Genomic DNA, 18,978 nt, shown 5'->3' with positions numbered 1-18,978 from the left:
CAGTCAACCAGGAATTACAGGGAGAAATCCAACTGTATGATTTTTAGTCTGTGAAACAAACACCAGTGGGAGGATGAGGGAATATGGGAGAAAACTGGAATTACTGCATGGGGTTATGTAAGGATGCCAAAGGGTAAAGGTAAAGAATGGAAATCCAAGAGAAACTGGACTTCCTTAGTTTTGGTTCTTGTAGAACAGCTCTTTAAGCTTTGCAGTAGGGAGCATTTAGAGAAACTAGGGCTCACAGTTGAGACAAAGTGAAAGTTCTGCTGAGGCAGTGCTTCTAACCACAAGACTGGCCTTTTAGCCTCCTCACAGAGGGAGTGTAGATGATTTCTGCAGGAAGTTTTCCGTGCTAGAATGTACATAACCTTTGTGTTCATAGACTGTATTTTCTCTGGTGTTTCTTTGCTTTTCAGATATTCATGTTAAAATCTTCTCATTTTCATAGCCCTCTTTCTTCACGCTTTCTGAAGTTCTTAATTTGTATAGCATTTATTTTGCTGCACTTGCTATTGTGTCTTTTCATCTGGTTTTTGTTCTTGGTGAGTTTCCCCTTGCATGACCTTTTCTCAAGCTCAGGTTTATTCCTGTGTTACTGATCTGTCATGCTGGACATTTTACTACCTTGTTTGGTGTAGTGTTACTGTGACTGAAATATCTCCTCCATCTCAGTATTTCTCTTCTGTCTTTCATTGACAGCTGAGCTATTACCTGTTCTCTGATGCTTGTCAGTCGCTTCTTTGAGCAGTTGTATGCCAACTCTGTTGGGGTTTTCTTGGTTTGGTTTTTATTTTAAATGCAAGTTTGTTTATTTCCTCTATATTTCCTAAGCCATCTCTTTTCAGCTTGAGATATTTAGTTAATCATGTCTTATACTAGACATCTATAATCATTAACTCCTTTGGTGTCCACAGTTCTTCACTCATCAGTCTGTCAACAGCCTAAATAATGTAGGATTTTGTTACAATCTTGTCATTAGAGATTCCCTTTCACCCTCTATTTTTTTTCTAAACCCAAGTTCTTTATTAAAACATCAAACTAATTTTGATGTCTTAGAGTATGATTTCTTAAGCAAGGGTAGTGTGATTTTAATAGGAAATATGACTCCTATGTGTTTTTCTGAGTACCTAATCCACTAAAGTGACTTTCATCTTTCTAGGCTTTAAACAGCCTGAGGTCCTTGATGATGCTCATGGGTCCCAAACACGTCAGTTCGGTCAGGGTGAAGATGATGACCACGCTGAGAACAGCTCTGAGATACAAGGATGACTTCCCAGAATTGTGTTGCAGGTGAACTGATGGTGTACCCAAAGAGTGACATCCCTGATATTTCTGTCCTTCAATATACTGTTTGGTTTTGTTCTGGACAGCAATCTAAACCACAGTGCTGAAATAGTTTAAAGTGCTTCTCATGACTCACCTGAAATGTTTTCTGAAGAGAAGAATCATTGATTATATTGTTTTGTTGCCTTTTTTTGTTAAGAGCCTGGGATTGCTTTGTTCGAAGTCTGGACCATTCCTACCTTGGCTCCTTGCTCAGCCATGTGATAGTAGTGTTATTGCCCCTCATACATATCCAGCCCAAGGAAACCACAGCAATATTCCACTTCCTCATAGTGGAGAACAGGTACTCTACAAAATATTTTCAGTTATATGGTTTAAATCCTGCAAAGGAATGGGGGTAACCCTAAATTCAAGTCATCTAGCACTGAGATGAGAAAGTTTGTTTTTCTTCCAAATAGTTCTGTAAAATTGCCCCTTCTCTAAATTGTGTTGAGTAACAATTGATAGCCTCATCTGAAAAAGGGTTTTTATATTGTCCTTATAAATATATATGGTGCTGTGGCCAAGTTACAACCCATTCAGACACTGAACTCTGCCAGGTTTTCTTCAGTGTGTTTATTGTGCTGATATGAAAATTACTTCCCTCTACAGAATAATCATGATTGCTAACATTTGCTCTAAGCTAAAGAGAAGTGTACAGAATTGGAAATGGGGAGGAAATGAGTTCTTTGTTTTCGTCAGTAATTAGAGGTATAATGATGAAGTGCACAGATTAAGGTTTTTTTTAGGAATGTTGATACTTAATATCTTGATCACTTTTGTTGGGTTTTCATTTTTCTTGCATTGTATCATATTAACAGTTTTCACAATAAAAGGTAGTAATAGGAATAGTAAGGCTCTTGTAGAAGACCATAGCAGCAATATTGAAAGAGTTTTCTTCATTGCTTTCTTTTGATGGGTTTTTAAGGTTTTTCTCATCCAACTAATATTTGCTGTATTCTTTGCAATATTTTTTTGATAACTCTTAGGGATGCAGTACGAGACTTTCTACATGAAATATATTTTCTACCTGACCTTCCTGAACTAAAAGAAGTTCAGGTTGTCCTTCAGGAATACAGAAAGGTACAGCTTCTTTTATTTATTTTCTTGGTTTTATTGCATCAAATGAATTCATGACAACTGAGGAAAACATGTAAAGTGTTTTGTTAAGTGGAAGTATGTTTATCTGCCTCCACCACAAAATAGGTTTTGTGTATCACAGGCATAGTTTGAAGCATGTTCTGATTCTTGTTTAAGAATGAAATATGTTCAACATTCTTGTTCCTGTAGCATCACCTAAACTTTTAATCTCTTTTGTGACAGATTATAAAATGAGAAGTCAACTCATTTTTGAGTTTTTGCTGTGGCCATATTCTCTTTACAGGGAGCAAAATTTGTCTCTTCTTAGGAGTACTCTATGGTCCATTTCATTTGCTTGCCCTCAGAATGATTAGGTAATGGATGGGAATAGATGGCAATTATTTTGTGGGAGTGATGCAACAAAAGTAGAAATTAATTTGATTTTAGGCAGACCTTAAGCAAAGCATTTTCTTCTGATTTTATAATTTTTATTTACACCATCAATATATTTACCCAAAAGTAAAATATAGCACCTTTTTGAGTAAAACTTTTTTTAAAATAGGCAAGAAGATAATGGTATATGGGTATAGGTGAGAGTATAGGCAAAAAGGCAGTTATTTCCATGTGTTCTTACTTATGTTCTTTGAGATGCTGTTCAGTCATATTTCTGTTATACTTAACTTGAACTTCTGTCATGTTCAGGAATCCTCCAAAAGCACAGACCTGCAGACAGCCCTGCAGCTGTCTATGAGAGCTATTCAGCATGAGAACGTGGATGTTCGGATTCATGCACTTACCAGCCTGAAAGAAACATTGTATAGAAACCAGGTATAGAAAACCTCCTTCAGTAGAACTAAAAATAAATCAAATTAGCATCTGTACCAAAAGTCTGAAACTCCTTATTGTTACAGGGTGTTCACTTGAACTGGGTTATTCTCCTCAGTTCATTAAGCTGTTTCTTCATATAATGGAGAAAATGGATTCTTTTTCATTACACCTCTGTATAGGTGGATTTTCAAATTTCTCAAATCATTGTGATGCTGATTCAGCAAGGCTAGTGTACTTTTTTTTTTCTAACTCTGAGGAAAAATGTATCTAAGAAGTCCATTTCAGCAGTTTATTATGTGGGCATATTGTCTGTTTAGGGCATCTATGGCTTTTGCCATGAGGCTCCATTAGGAGCCTCATACATAAAAGCAAATATGTGTATGTATGTATAATATATGAAAGAATTAAGATGTGTTTGACCACCTCACACCTTCTTTGTTTTTCTCTTGCTTTTTTTTCTTCCACCCTCAAAAATTTGAATCCATTGATCATATTCAAATAAGTTTTATAGCCGTGTACAAGCTCAAGACACTGCTTTACAATTCTGTGTGGTTATTAGCCCAAATGGTGTATGTGACCCCTTAGAAAAAGTAATGAATCTGTACCCTTAGTAATTATAAGATTGTGGGACACTCTTCAGCAGAAATTTTAAAAAAAAGTCCAGCTAAAAGAGCAAACAATCATTGTGTGTATTCCTGGCCAACCAGTAATTCTTGCAGCTCAGGTCAGCAAAATCCTGCCTTGTCTTGTTGCATTAGGGGTCTAGCAAAATAATTGAGGCAAATCAAACTTAATTAGTTCCACAGCTTGTTGAACTATTTGCTCTGATATGTTGGCTGTGGTTTCAGTTTTCATTAAGCATAACAATGACAAACATCTTGATTTTTTCTGTATTTGGACTAAATGTGAAACTGAGGAATAAAAGCTAGACCAAAGCAAAAAAAAAAGGACACCTAGTTAAAATGATGGGCATTGATCAGAGGATTTGAAACCCTGGGCTTTGTAGTATTTGAGAGTGAAGAAATATCCAAGAAATGGCAAAGAAAGAATAGAAATAGCAGAAAACCCAGAAGGTATGACAACAGTTGCATGAAAGAAATTGGGAGGAAGTATTGGAACACATAAGAAGAGGGATAAATAAGTGAAAAAAGATAATGTAGAAAAGAAAAGAGGTACTTGGTAAGACAAAGAAAGAAAATTAAGTTAGTAGAGAGGTGCATGATAATGAAATTCAGTGTTGGCCATGACAGCATTATTAACTGAGGTCCAAATCTCTCATACATTTGTTTAGTCCTTCCTAGGGTGAGAAGCAGATTGGACTGTAGTTACTACCTGAACTCATAACTAAATTAAATCAGAAGTGAGTTACAAGTCAAAGATTTCCGAGATTATTTACAAATATGGTTGCAGAAGAAGTCATCTTTATTATTCATCTTCCTAGGAAAAATTGATCAAGTACGTCACAGACAGCGAAACCGTGGAGCCAGTCATCTCCCAGCTGGTAACAGTGCTTCTCATCGGCTGCCAGGATGCAAATTCCCAAGCTCGACTGCTCTGTGGAGAATGTTTAGGTGAACTGGGAGCCATAGATCCTGGCAGGCTCGATTTTTCAACAAGTGAAACTCAAGGAAAACACTTTACTTTTGTGGTAAGAAGCATTGCAGTAGTGTTTTGTTTAGCGTTAGGGATCTTGTAAAAGTCCTTGGGAGGAGGGAACTTTTTATCTCAAGACCTTTTGAAAATCTGGGCTTGCTGTCTCACCTAAAACAGTTTACGCTTTCAAGTGATTATTTAAAGATACAGCTATTACTCTGCTTTAGTAAAACTGGCATTCTGTTTGTGATTCAGGCTGGAGTGGAAGATCCAAACTTTGCCTATGGATTGTTAATGGAACTGACCAGAGCTTTCCTTGCTTACGCTGACAATGTTCGTGCTCAGGATTCTGCAGCGTATGCGATTCAGGTAAGATATGTGATTAGAGCCTACTTTTATTTCACAGATTATTTTCTGTGATATTGAACTTAAAACTATGCAATACAAATTTTCATTTTGAAGTATGTGTTTAAATATTTGAAACTTAATCCTGTAACAGGTTTAAATTAGAAAGTACACTTAGTATTCTGAGTAGTTCTCAAATAAGATAGAACTGTTTGCTTTTGTGTCACAATATTTTAGGAGACATCTGATGTTTTAGAGGTAACTAGCAGTCCATAAATAGGGATTATGAAGTAATTCTAAACCACTCTCAGAAGTAATCCTGAGAGTGGTTTAGAATTAGTTCAGGTTGCACAGGCAGAAATGAAAAGCATATTCCTGAAATGGTTTCTGCTTACTCTTTTAAGAAGCAACTGAAAGGGAGCCTACCCTTATTTTCAAGCTCTAGTCTTTTGTGCTGGTTTTATTTAGTGGATAGGGATTTTTGGTTTCTTTTTTGCTATTTCTGTTTTTGTTGTTTAATATCTTTGTGAAAACTTCAGGACAGTTCTTTAGTCCAGGAGGAAATAGGTGGCCCTATGTATTCAGCAGGATAATAATTTTATTAACATATGCATAAGGTTGCATATGCTTGTGCACTTTCTGCACAAGGAGGAATCAGAATAAATTCTAGTCCTGGTTTATTGGCAAATGTGAATAATACAAGATAATGTGATCCAAACACTAACTGGAGAATCTGGGGAATCAGTAATTGAAGTCAAAACTGCCTAGTAACAGAGGATTAACAGTGTTGGATGACAGTTCTGCAGTTATGATTTCTGAATTAAGCATTCCATAACTTCTCTCTCATTACTTATCATAGAATCATTCAGCTTGGAAAAATCATATCTTATACACGGGGTTGTGATTGTATGCACAGGGTTTTGTACTGAGGTCATGAAAATTCTCAGTGCTAACTTGGTGATGCAAACCATGCCTTTTCAGGAGTTACTGTCCATCTATGACTGTAGAGAGACAAACACTGACTGCCCTGGCTCCAGGCTTTGGAGGAGGTTTCCTGAGCATGTGCAGGAGATCTTGGAACCTCACTTAAACACACGGTATGTGACAGCTTAAGGAATGGCTTTTCATAACAGATCTGTTTGTTTTTTTCTCCAGGCTAGAATTAACTTCATATGGTTTTGTGACTGTCACTCTTCTGGGAAGAGTGATATGTATATATACAAAATTGAAATAATGTGTTTCTATTAAAAGCTGAATTAGCACTTACTTGAGTGTAATTCTCTCTAAATCAAACAAGCAAAACTCAGAGCTCATACTTTGCCCAGGTTGGCCTCTTTGTCCCTGGAGCATTGACTTATATGATGTTTTAAAGCTTTTGTTTTCTTTCCCCTCTACTTAAATCTATTAGCATCCTATTACTCCTACCTTCTATAGAAGTAGGAGGAGCTCACTGAGTTTTAATTCGACTTTTTCTTTGCGTTTATTTTATCATTGATTCAACAAAATGAAATTCCAAATTATGTTGGTGTCTTAACTTGAAATAATCAATGTTTCCTTTCTATTTCCTCATGAAGACAGTCATGCTCACCTTTGATAAGCTTTACCTTTTTGGAAAACAGACTTCTTGGCCTTTCTCAACTTTCATGTATACTCTGTTTTTTTCCTGTCAAGAACATAGTACTCAAATATTTATTAAACTCCATTTCCTAAAACTGATTATGAATAGCACTTTAAAATATACTTACAAACAACCTAACAAGTTAGGAGAATTTTTATTTCATATTTCATTTTAAGAAGCTCTAGAAAAAAAGATGTTGACTGCTGTGGTGGTTTTAATTATATTTCTAAAGATTCAGAAGATAAAAACTTAATATTGTTCCAGTGAGGGAATTTCATAACTAACAATGTGCTATTGTTTACTGTATTAAATGAAAAGTTAGTTTTATTAAATGGATATTTCAAAATTATAGGTACAAGAGTTATCAGAAGGCTGTAAACTGGTCTAAGGTGAAGAAGCCAATTTACTTAAGCAAATTGGGTGATAATTTTGCAGAATGGTCAGCAACTTGGGCAGGTTATCTTATAACAAAGGTAAGAAAAGTCTTTCTGTAATGCTCTTTGCAAGACAGTTCTTGAACCTTAGTTCAGTTTCTGCAGGTCTAGGATTGATGGGAGAATATGTCTGTTGGCTACAGACCTCTTACAGGACTTTCCTGCTTCTTCAGCGGGGTACTGCACTCCCCCTTCCCCAGCACTGGTTCCTGGCGAGGCTTCACAGGCAGTGTTGAAGCTAAAAATCAAGGAAATTTGCCTTTGTCCTGACACTCTTGTGAAACTGAGGGCACTGACAAGTGCTTGTGAAAAGTGTCTGAAATGCTTCAGGAGTTACTTTCTCAGTTTTGGAAGGATTTCCCTGTAGCTCTACGGTCTCAGCATATAAAAAGTACTTATATCTTCTTTTTCATTTCCCTTTCTAATACCAAAGTGACCCACTGAAAATGTCACCTCCAAGTCAGCCACTGTAAGAAGTGAATTGAATTACAGTAGCTCAGTAACTACACTGTCCTCTTTCAGACAGAGAAGAATTGAATGTCTTCATGAAATCCTACTTTCTGCAGGCTTTTAAGGGCAAAAGAGAGGCTGAATGTAGTGACAGACTCTCAGCCTCAAGGTTTCTTCTATGAAAGTTCATAATGGTGTAAAACACATGGAGAAGTGGAAATGTAAGCAGTGTTCACCTGTCCTTTTGTGCAGTCAGCAGTTGCTGCATGTAGTAACAGCTGCCATCTGGCATCCCTGTTGCAGATTTAAGTCTAATGAACCTTTTGTTGGAGACAGCTATCTTGAAATTATTTGATGGACTACAATTTGTGTTCATCAAGAAAAGGGAATCTATTGATTGTTCATGTATTTGTACATTTGTAACAATGCTTTTCCTGGAAATAATATTTTTCTATAGGTGCGACATGATCTTGCCAGGAAAGTTTTTGATTGCTGCAGTATTATGATGAAAAATGACTATAAAGTGACAATTTATCTGCTTCCACACATTCTTGTCTATGTTTTGTTGGGATGCAGTCAAGAGGATCAACAAGAGGTAAGATATATAAGATGATAGTGTTTTTCACAGGAATGGTCAGGAGCTACTCTTCATTAGAGCTGCTCAGCTCTGTAGGCCTACATGAATAAATTGTTCAGATGTTAAGCTCCTTTTTGTGTATTAATAATATAAATTTTCTGACTGAGTTTTGAATATATTCATACAAGTTTGTGTTGGAACTGCATTTCTGCAAATTTCCATCAGTTGGGCCTAGGATGAGATATTACCTAGTTAATTATGACTGCAGTAACATCAACAGCTAGAGTGGTACAAAGAGGATGTGTGCAACAAAAACAGCCAGTAAATTGAACTTGTATAATTCCAAGAATTCAGACTCATCATTTTCTCCTCTCATTTGCATACAATTACAGTTTCAGTGGATAAACTATTCAGCTGCCAGATTCATGGGGAGCAGGATTCGTAGATGTGTTGTAGCAAAGCAGAGGTGGGGGAGATGTCATCTTGCTTTCCTTCAGTTTGCTTGAGCTGCCAGTGCATGTGCCAAGTGCTGCCATTTTCACTGGGAGCAGCACATGTATGTACAGAGAGATGCAAGTTTGCAAGGATTCTTTTGTAAGTGTGTCCTGGGTGAAACAGGAATCAGAAGATACTGAAAAGTATAACTTGCAGTCCGTTATTTTGAAATTTCACAGCTAAAATATCTGTGTTTAAATACTGTGGGTGTGTAGAGGCGTGTGATGATTTTTCTTCTGTGAACAAGTACATCCACAATAAGCATCTGTTATTTATGTTAACTCATATTTTATAGACTAAAACAAACAGAAACAGATATTTTGTCATGGCATTTATTTAAACAGAAGCAAAAAAGTAGATCTGTAATCTCGTAACCAGTAGATAACTTTATTCTTACCAGATCTTGAAATATTGTATTTGTAGAAGAGATGCAGTAGCATTTGTTGTGTCTTGAAAACTCAAGACTTTCTCCCTGTATGGAATCCCTTGACAACAGCTGCTGTCTGGTTTGCCATTTCTTCCTTCTGAGACTGTGAGACAACAAGATCATGAAAATAATCTCCAAATTATTAAAATATACACTTAAAATATCTAATATTTTGGTTTGACTTTGGTGTTAATTGCTGTTTTCTACTGTTCTGCTCTGGGTATGACGCTTGTGTCTTTTACCTTTGTGCAGGTTTACATGGAGATTATGGCTGTTCTGAAACACGATGACCAGTCCAGCAGGAGACTTGAGGACAGTGCATCTGATCTGAGCCAGCTGAGCACACAGACAGTGTTCTCCATGCTTGATCATCTCACTCAATGGGCGAGACATAAGTTTCAAACACTCATTGCTGAGAAAAATGCTGGCAAGTCTAGCAAAGACAGAAGTGATCTAAAAAGTGAGGGATGCTTATTTTATTTAAAATGGCATTAACGTTATTCAAAGAAGTATTTTATTTATGTTCGCAGCTTCACATTATGAGCATTTACATATACAGTATTATATGTAATCTCTTTTATGATTTCTTAATATCATATTGGGATTTCCACCCCTTCCACCCCAAATGGATTGTTCTGAATGCCTGTTGAAGAAATAGATTCAAAATTTGAACAATGAAATGTTGATTTCTTGATACTTTTCTAAACATTCAGTTTAACTGAATATAATATTACATGTAATATATAATATTCTGTGCTATCTTGCAAGATGTAGGAAGTTCACCAGAATTGTTTTAAATTAATTATTATTGACAGAAGAGAAAACCATGTTCTTTAATTAGTATAGTCATCTCACTAAATTGTTAAATAAGTTAATTGAATTTTGATGCATAAGGTAATTCTTATAAATGAAACCTCAATTGACAAACTTTTTAATATGTCTTTTTTTCAACAGCATCAAGTGAGGACTATGAAGAATATCAAAATGTGACACGTTTTCTAGACCTCATTCCCCAGGATACACTGGCTGTAGCCTCCTTTCGTTCCAAGGCTTACACGAGAGCTGTGATGCACTTTGAATCATTTATAACAGAGAAGAAACAAAATATTCAGGAACATCTTGGATTTCTTCAGGTTCTGAAGTTCTTTTTCATTTTTGTTTTTTATTTTAAGATGAAAATGTGTATGATGAATAAACCTAATCAAATTCTTTGTGATGGGAAGAAGAAAAGATTTATTTGGGCACTTGTTGAATACAAGTGTTTAGTCATCTTTGTTTCAGCAATATTTAGTACTTTCTCTTGCTTGGCATGTTTTTTATATGAAAAGGAATGAATAGCTTTCTATTTTAATAGAAGATTGTAAATTCCTGAAAATAATTAAATGTGGGTTTATTGATAGTATAACAATTACTGCTTTGAAGTTGGCTCTGTTCTTTCTGCCAGAAAATACAACCAACTATAATAACAAAAAAAAAAAGCCAAAGTACATTTGAAGAAATTCCAAGTGGCTTATTCTACAGCAGAAAAAGAGCCAATGCTAGAGGTGTTGCAAATTTCAAAAATTATTTTCAAGTACTATTTTAACCTGTGGGATGATAGCTTTTGTGGTTCCCTATGGTTTGTATTCCTTGGTGACATTTCAAATTTGAAAAAACTTAGTTTATTGCTTTTTCACCAAAAGCAGTCATCTTTATGCTATTATATAATAATAGGATATTTATTTTGGTCTTTATACAGACGGTTTCAGATAACTTCATGTGGTACTCTATCAATAGTATGAGATCATAAATATTACTGTATAATAAGCTCTGTAGGGCTCAGCTTTGGAAGGAGCCTGGCAAAGCTGAAATCTTCCATGAAAATTTATTGCCAATGAGTCCTGCAAAGTAGTGTGTGCTCCATGTTCAAGAAGTTCTGTGATTCTGCACATTATCTATAAAATAACTTCTTGTTTTTAATGGCCATGTCCAATTCTGTTTGAATATAGAAATTATATGCTGCTATGCATGAGCCAGATGGAGTGGCTGGGGTGAGTGCCATTCGGAAAGCAGAGCCATCTCTCAAAGAACAAATCCTTGAACATGAAAGTATTGGCTTATTAAGAGATGCAACAGCCTGCTATGATAGGGCCATCCAACTGGAACCTGATCAGGTAAATAAAAAACTTTCTTTTTTAATAAATATAATTATTGTTTTTAATCTTATTAGCTCACAGACAACTAAGGAAAAAAAACTTCAGAATATTTAAGTAAAATAGGAATCAACTGGCTTACTTTGCCAGTTGCTAAATAATTATTGCTGTTGGAAGTGGTTTATGAACTGAAATAAATCTCTTACTGGATTTTTGAACATTCATTTATCTTATAGTGCAATTAGTTATGCCTTTTTGTATTCTAAAAAGCACCCATGTGGGCATATTTCTTCCTTCAGATTTCCATGAATTTCATTAATGTGTATGTGGGGATTTCATTTGTTGTTTTGGTTTTTTGTCCTCTTTCTAGATTATTCACTATCATGGTGTAGTGAAGTCGATGTTAGGCCTTGGTCAGTTATCTACTGTAATAACTCAGGTCAATGGAGTGCTTGCAAACAGGTATGTAAGCATCTAGTACACAGTTAAAGCTCTGGTATAAATCTCTGCCTCAGTAGCCATTTCTGCTCATTATCAAACATTTGAGGCTTATTAAACATAATTGAATTAGCAATGTGAAGCTAGAAAAGTTTGAGTGTTTTAGCTATAAATTATTTATTTCAGGAAGTCCAGAAATTTTTGTAGTTCTTGTCTGCACTGTGAGTAGTGTTGGTATGTGCTTTAATTTCTTAGATAGAATTTTTGCATTGTTTCCTATGTCACTGATTCCATTGGTATTCTGTAATCTAGTAGGTAGATGGATTAAAAGCTGATAGATTTTGATGTGTACCACAGAAGTTAAATACACTCTTTGGAGGTTGCATTTGTGGGATCATGTTGTACAGCTCTTACTTGTTATCAGTGAGTTATCCTTTGGTTTTACTGACTTTCTTTAGAAGCAAGTTTATATTGCCTCTTTTCAACTAAGAGAAGTTTTCTATAAAGAACATTTGCTAATATAATGTAGGATTAACATACTGAGAGGAGACAGCACAAAATTTTATTGCCTTTTTTTAATAGGTCTGAATGGATTTCTGAATTGAACACTTATAGAGTGGAAGCAGCTTGGAAACTGTCACAATGGGATTTACTGGAAAATTATTTGGCTTCAGGTAAGTTATCATTACATGAAAGTATTTATACTTCATTGCATTCTGAACAACTGTATGTTTTAGTTTAATCATCAGTCATCAAGGGGTAGCTATTATAATTTGTTTTGCATTTTACTGGTAAGAAGACTGGTTCTGACTCTGTTCTGGATTTTGTAACTGTATTTGATTGTAACCTGGATAGTCTTTGAGCAGAAGTTTCCAGTGTATGTATCTTTTGGGTCTGTTTGGCTGGGTGAATTGTGGAGTTGAATTATACAGTGCTGCTAACATGCAATTACTTAGTTCTGAAAAAAACTTCTTTTTCCAGTAGTATGTTAAGACAAATTAGCATGTTCAGGTTAAGCTGATTAAAGAAGCAGAGTCTTCTTTTTCTCCCCAAAGATGTGAAGTCTACTACTTGGAGTGTCAGACTGGGACATTTATTGTTATCAGCCAAGAAGAAAAATGAAACAGCTTTTTATGAGACGCTCAAGGTTGTTCGAGCAGAACAGATTGTGCCCCTTTCAGCAGCAAGCTTTGAAAGAGGATCCTATCAGCGGGGATATGAACACATTATCAGGTTTATCATTTTCATGTTGCTATTTTTAAATTCAGAAATCACACAATCAAGTATACAGCAGCAAGAATTTTGCATTTCTACAGTAAATGGTACTGATGCGCATTTTTTGTCACCTTTTTTTTTTATATCCATCTGACTGAAAACCTTTGATTAATTAGGAATTTGTATTTATCCTCCATGGAAAATATTCACAATAAAACTATGTGCTATGGTCTTTCAAAATCAGCTAGCAAGCTAATGTAAATGTCAGGTAATAAAAATCAGCAAGTTAATTCCATGCTTGAAGTAGTGCAAATAGGCCAGTAACTCCATTAACTTAAGAGCATTGCTTTTGATCCCTTTGGAGGCTGAAAAGCTCTCCTTTTTTATCAAGAAAGAGCAATAAGAATTAAACCCCATCCCTTTCAGTAGTTCTACTTTTCTTTATAAATATTTCTTATACATTCTTAATATTTCTTTATTAACAAACTTATAATGTGGCTGTAGTAGACAAAAAAGTGAGTAGACTTTTTGCATAAAAAGACTTAATGCTTCCTCTGCACTGTAAGTGTATCCTTATGGCAAAATATTGGCTGAAGCCAGTTGAAGTTTGTGTTTTACTTCTTAATTCTATTTTCTGTTGGTAATTTCTGCAGTGTTGTTTGAGAAATGAAGTTTGGGTATTGAGAAAGAAGTGTTTCAAAGTAGTTTCCATTAGCCATTGATCGAGGCTACTTGGAAGCCTTTCAAGGGTCACTTTTTCTCTGTCAGATGCACCTACACATCTGGGCTCTGCCAGTGACAACTGGGGCATTTACAACCACTCACCTTTCCATCTTTACAGTGACAGATATTAACAGTGATGGTATTTTAAAATAAATGGAATAACTTTAAGTAAAAGTCCATTGCTTTTAAAATGGGATTTGTTGAAAATGTCAGACTTTGTGAAGAATTGTTGCTGAAAGTAAGGGATAGAAATACTCTTTCTAAAGATTGACTTCTTCTCTGAGTGATCTACATTGTCTCTGTTCAGCAGCTTGGCAAAGGAATATTGAGGAAATAACTAATAAGTTTACAAATCCTTGATTTTGTGTGCTTGCTTTTTCTGAATGTTTGCTTTTAGCATAAATCCTACTGGATGGCATTATTTACAGAGACAGATTTTAGAAAGAAAATTGCAAAAACTTTGCCAAATTTGCATGTATTTCAAACAGCAATCAATTTTTACCAATTTTTTGCCTTTCTTTTGCTAACACAGGTTACATATGCTGTGTGAACTGGAACACAGTATTGGGCCAATGTTTCAGCAACCAGATGGGGACCACAGTAGAGATTCCCTGAACTGGCGTGCCCGAATTGAAATGACCCAAAACTCCTACAGAGCCAAAGAACCCATTTTGGCACTGAGAAGGGCTTTGCTTAGTCTCAATAAAAGGTGAGGACATGACTGTTTCTTGTCTGTGTTTGATTCTCAGTAACACTCTGAGTTTCCATTTATGTGTTAGAAAAGAGAAGATAAAACTGGCAATTTGTTGTAGACATAAGTTGTCCTCCAATGTTACATACCTTCAAAATAAGAAGGAGAAGCGGTGTCTAAAGGAAAGAGAAGCAAGAAACAGGGAGATAGTGTATTAGTTTCTAGTCCTAAGTGAAAAAAAAGGTGAAACAAATGTATTAAAATAGTTTTAAATTATCATTATGTAGCATATAACTTCTTGAGAAAATCAATTTGTGTTTCAACACATTGTGATTTTTACTTCAGATTTTAAAGTAGCAATCAAAATAGAAATGTTTCATTTTCTGCAAAAATGTCCCTGCAGCCAGGATTACAGTGAGCTTGTTGGTCAGTGTTGGCTCCAGAGTGCCAGAGTTGCAAGGAAAGCTGGGCATCACCAGACTGCCTATAATGCTTTGCTGAACGCTGGGGAATCAACGCTCTCAGAACTTTACATAGAAAGAGCGAAGTGGCTCTGGTCCAAGGTAAGGAAAACAAAACCAGAATTTAATTTCCTACATGCAAGAAAATAATATTTTTAGTTTTCTTCAAGAAAAAAATGGCACACAGTCAGCATATGCAAAACAAGATATGTCAGCTGGGACTATCAACACATTGCAGCTGATCCTTCAGGTGCTGGTCAGCCCTGTTCTGTATCTATTGACCTTCCTGGCACCTTTGTATAAAACTGGTGGATTACCTGCCTCTGTCAATGCAGCCCAGGGAAGTTTAAATTAATAGTAGACCTCTTCTTAATTTTTTTCCTTTTAACTAATGGAAGTAGGCATTAAACATGAGAGAAATTACTGTGGTACACCTAAAGGCACAAAAATGCTGAGATAACAAGGAAATACAAGAAGCATTTGAAGTCAATAATATTCAGTTACCACAGCTGGAATGGCCTAGAACGCATTTGAGGACATAATTTTGCCTTAATAACAGCTCTAAGAAGGAAAATTTTAATCTCTCTTATTTAAAGTATGTAAAATGTTTTCTGTCTTTCCCTTAGGGTGAAGTTCATGAAGCACTAATTGTTCTCCAGAAGGGGGTTGAGTTATGCTTCCCTGAAAATAAAGCACCCTGCAATAGCAAAAATCAGCTCATCCATGGTCGGGCAATGCTGCTAGTGGGCAGGTTTATGGAAGAAACTGCTAACTTTGAAAGCAATGCAGTCATGAAAAAGTATAAGGTAATCTGGAATACTACTATTAACAAGGCAGGAGCTTGGAATAATAATGTATTCCTTAAGTAAACTGTTGTTGTGCTCCTGATGTCAACGAATATAACATAAATGAGATTAAATAGTTCATTGATGTGTAGGAGGGAAGCTGTTCTTCTTGTAAAGATTTTACTGTCTTAATCAGGTTTAATGTAACACATCAGTACGGGGAAGTCTACGGTTCATATGATTTTTTTAAAATAAACTAGTTACAGAAGCATGCTTTCTTCTCATGCTTGCACAGATTAGAATTCTTCACTAAAATGGGGACTACTCCAAATGCACAGAGTTGACTTGGTGATACATTGTGCTTCTCTTTAGTGTTATTTCTGTCTCTGGGAGTGACTTGTAATTGTGATTAAAATATGCTTCCCCTCTCTGAAGAACTAGGAAGAGGGACAGCTGGTGTGATCTTCTTAAACAACACAGCACTGCATGCTACAGCTTGTGATGCCTGTGAAATACTTTTTGGCATTGATTAATATTGTGTCCTAAATCTAGGAGATGCAGATGTTTATGCTTCCTTAAAAGCAGCATGTCTCCTATCCAAGTTTAGGCATTTCATACTATTAATAGTTACTGCTGCCTTGTTAAATAACATACCTCTGTAACAGTCATTTAGAGAAAAATGTAAATGTATCAAATCAAATGAAGGTTGAAATAATGTAAACAAATGAAATTTCAGGAGATTCTATGAAAACACTAATAGTACTCTCTGCTAAGTATTGGCACAGGAAAGAAGCCAGTGTTGTTACAGAAGGGATGTGCCTCTCACAAGTTCTTTATTTTCTAATACATGTCACACAATTTTTTCTTTTTCTTTTAAACATCATTCTTTAGAAGGAGAACAGAAATATGGAAAATATGGAATCATAGATTAATTAAGGTCAGAAAAATTGAGTCCAATTGTTAACATCATGCTGTTTCACTTTTCTAAAAACTCTGAGAAACTCAGTACTGAGTTATTAGGATCAGGAACCAGATTTTAATGAAAGCATGATCTTTCCTACTTCAGGAGTCCCATATCATTCTGTCTTGAATTGTCTGTCTCCAAAACCAAAAGGTACTTTAGGAACAGACTTCTAGTTTGTAGAGGCAATTATCTTGAGGCAAAAATTAGAATTTTTGGAGTTACAGGGTTAATAGTAACCTTCTTGCATGTACTCTGCACAATGTAACTGATACAAGATTCTTGTTTCTTGAAAATATTTTCTATTTTTTTTTTATTTTTAAGTTAGCATCCTCTCATAAGTAATTATCTCATTTTGATTTTGTTGCAGGATGTTACAATTTTCTTGCCAGAATGGGAAGATGGACATTTTTATCTTGCCAAATACTATGATAAATTAATGCCAATGGTAACTGACAACAAGATGGAAAAACAAGGAGATCTGATTAGATACATAGTTCATCACTTTGGGAGGTTAGAGAGGAACTTTGCTTACTTTCTCCAAAAGGATGACAATTATACTGGGAAAAAAATTTCTGTAGGAATATATTGTCCATCAATTCAGACTGACTCCAATTTTTATGCACTATTGTAAAACAAAATGCTACATGCTTCCTTTTTGTTTTCATGCATGATTAATTTTACTTCTGACGAAGCAATTGCATGTTTTTTCAGACAGTTAATTATTTAATCTATGGTTTTGAGCAATAAAAGCAAACCTTTTGTATATTTTTTGGTTGTTGCAGATGCATTAAAATGCTGACATAAATTTCTAAAGTTAGAGTGGAATATTAAACAAATGAGAACGTAAAATTAGTATTACTTCTAATATGTATCATTAACATACTTTGATTTAAACATGTAATCACAGGTCTCTACAGTATGGAAACCAATTCATCTATCAGTCAATGCCAAGAATGCTGTCTTTATGGCTGGACTTTGGAGCAAAAGCATACGAATGTGATAAAGGTAGAACATTGTTTCCGGGTACATAGTTCCCATGTCATTCTTTTGAACAAATGATTGAGAGAGCAGTGAAGTATATTTACAGTTCTTTGTTTAGGTTGATTGCCTGAGGTTATATGGAAACAAGAAAGTACAAATTCTTGTAAAACACAGGATGTTAATATGCATGAGAGTATTAATTATTTTAATTAAATCCTCCAGAATTTTTTCAAGTATATAATGAGACAGCATTGTTCCTTGGGTAACTAAAGACATTAAACAGATACAGGGAAAATCCTTACTTGCCCCTGGTCACCACTTTAAAGGTGTCTCCTGAGTGATGAATAGTAGTTTTGTATGAACTTGCTACAGTAAAGTGTTAGGCTTTGGGGCTTTATTTTTTTTCAAGTTTGTTTTGGTTCCAGTCTTTGAAGGCATTTTACTGACATTTTCTGCCTCATTTTACTGAAATGAAGGGGGAAAAAAATCTTGTAGGCAGCAGCATGAAGGCATGTGAAATGAACACCACAGATGCACTTTGGGTGGGAGATTCTGGTATAAATGAAAATTGCAAACATTGCAGGTCTGGAGTGAAGCATACAGTTGTTCTCCTTGATCTTCTCTTCATTCTACACACTTAAGTCAGCTGTGTTTGGCTGCAGGCACATCAGATCCTGCACTCTGAGGTGCTGATGTGAAACTCAAGCTGGGTCCTCAGGGGCAGGAAGTGGAGATAGGAGCAGATGGGCTAATTTCATCCCATGAAAAGACTTTCTTCATCTCTTTCTCCACTAAAGAACATTAGAGTCTTTTTATCAGGCAAATACATGGAGTGTTTTTAGTCTGTTCTATGCCATTGTATCATATTAGAGAAGTAATGTTAAGAGTGTAAGAAGATTTAATTTCCTGGTGTTCTGCTTAGCTAAATAGAGTATGTACTCACTCACTGTATAGTGTGTTAAAAAGAACTTTAAAGTAGAAGCTTCTTTGTTGCCTTCAAATTTTTTTGGCTTATGAAATTGCCAACAAAATAGTATTCTATAGCCTTGATTGAAATGACTTTCCATTTCCAGTGGGGAGAACCAGGAACATGGTCTTTTCATTTTTCAGCAGCTCGTTCAGAACGTGGTCAAATGAAAAATGATCTGGCTAAAATAAACAAGGTGATTACAGAGCACACAAATCACCTGGCACCTTACCAGTTCCTGACAGCCTTTTCTCAACTCATCTCCCGGATCTGCCATTCCCATGATGAAGTCTTTGCCGTTCTGATGGTGATTGTTGCTAAAGTGTTTTTAGCCTATCCACAGCAGGCAATGTGGATGATGACTGCTGTGTCCAAGGTACCTTGATATGTATAGCTACCCCTTTATTAAGTTTACAAAACTGTTTTTTCTCAGAAATGTAAATATAAC

The 18,978-nt window shown here is 35.6% G+C and overlaps 1 protein-coding gene across 2 annotated transcripts in view; it reads left to right on the top strand.

Moving 5' to 3' along the window:
• ATR (ATR serine/threonine kinase) overlaps positions 1-18,978 on the top strand; it is a 40,536-nt gene that overhangs the window by 13,312 nt on the left and 8,246 nt on the right. The window contains exons 18-38 of one of the 2 annotated variants that reach the window (XM_015638149.1): positions 1,163-1,293; positions 1,487-1,630; positions 2,316-2,409; positions 3,109-3,234; positions 4,676-4,882; positions 5,083-5,196; positions 6,154-6,269; positions 7,143-7,263; positions 8,132-8,269; positions 9,426-9,633; positions 10,128-10,306; positions 11,162-11,326; positions 11,676-11,767; positions 12,326-12,417; positions 12,799-12,976; positions 14,214-14,390; positions 14,776-14,935; positions 15,460-15,639; positions 16,950-17,092; positions 17,490-17,587; positions 18,677-18,906. In XM_015638149.1, the coding sequence (XP_015493635.1) occupies positions 1,163-1,293; positions 1,487-1,630; positions 2,316-2,409; positions 3,109-3,234; positions 4,676-4,882; positions 5,083-5,196; positions 6,154-6,269; positions 7,143-7,263; positions 8,132-8,269; positions 9,426-9,633; positions 10,128-10,306; positions 11,162-11,326; positions 11,676-11,767; positions 12,326-12,417; positions 12,799-12,976; positions 14,214-14,390; positions 14,776-14,935; positions 15,460-15,639; positions 16,950-17,092; positions 17,490-17,587; positions 18,677-18,906 (3,093 nt within the window). Of the gene's footprint in view, positions 1-1,162; positions 1,294-1,486; positions 1,631-2,315; positions 2,410-3,108; positions 3,235-4,675; positions 4,883-5,082; positions 5,197-6,153; positions 6,270-7,142; positions 7,264-8,131; positions 8,270-9,425; positions 9,634-10,127; positions 10,307-11,161; positions 11,327-11,675; positions 11,768-12,325; positions 12,418-12,798; positions 12,977-14,213; positions 14,391-14,775; positions 14,936-15,459; positions 15,640-16,949; positions 17,093-17,489; positions 17,588-18,673; positions 18,907-18,978 lie in introns of both variants that reach the window. The other variant, XM_015638148.1, reaches the window with a different exon arrangement.

The sequence above is a fragment of the Parus major genome, chromosome 9, assembly GCF_001522545.3.
Source record: "Parus major isolate Abel chromosome 9, Parus_major1.1, whole genome shotgun sequence".
Lineage (NCBI taxonomy): Eukaryota > Metazoa > Chordata > Aves > Passeriformes > Paridae > Parus > Parus major.
Note: the sequence above shows the minus strand (reverse complement) of the source record. Positions and strands in the feature narration are given on the sequence as shown.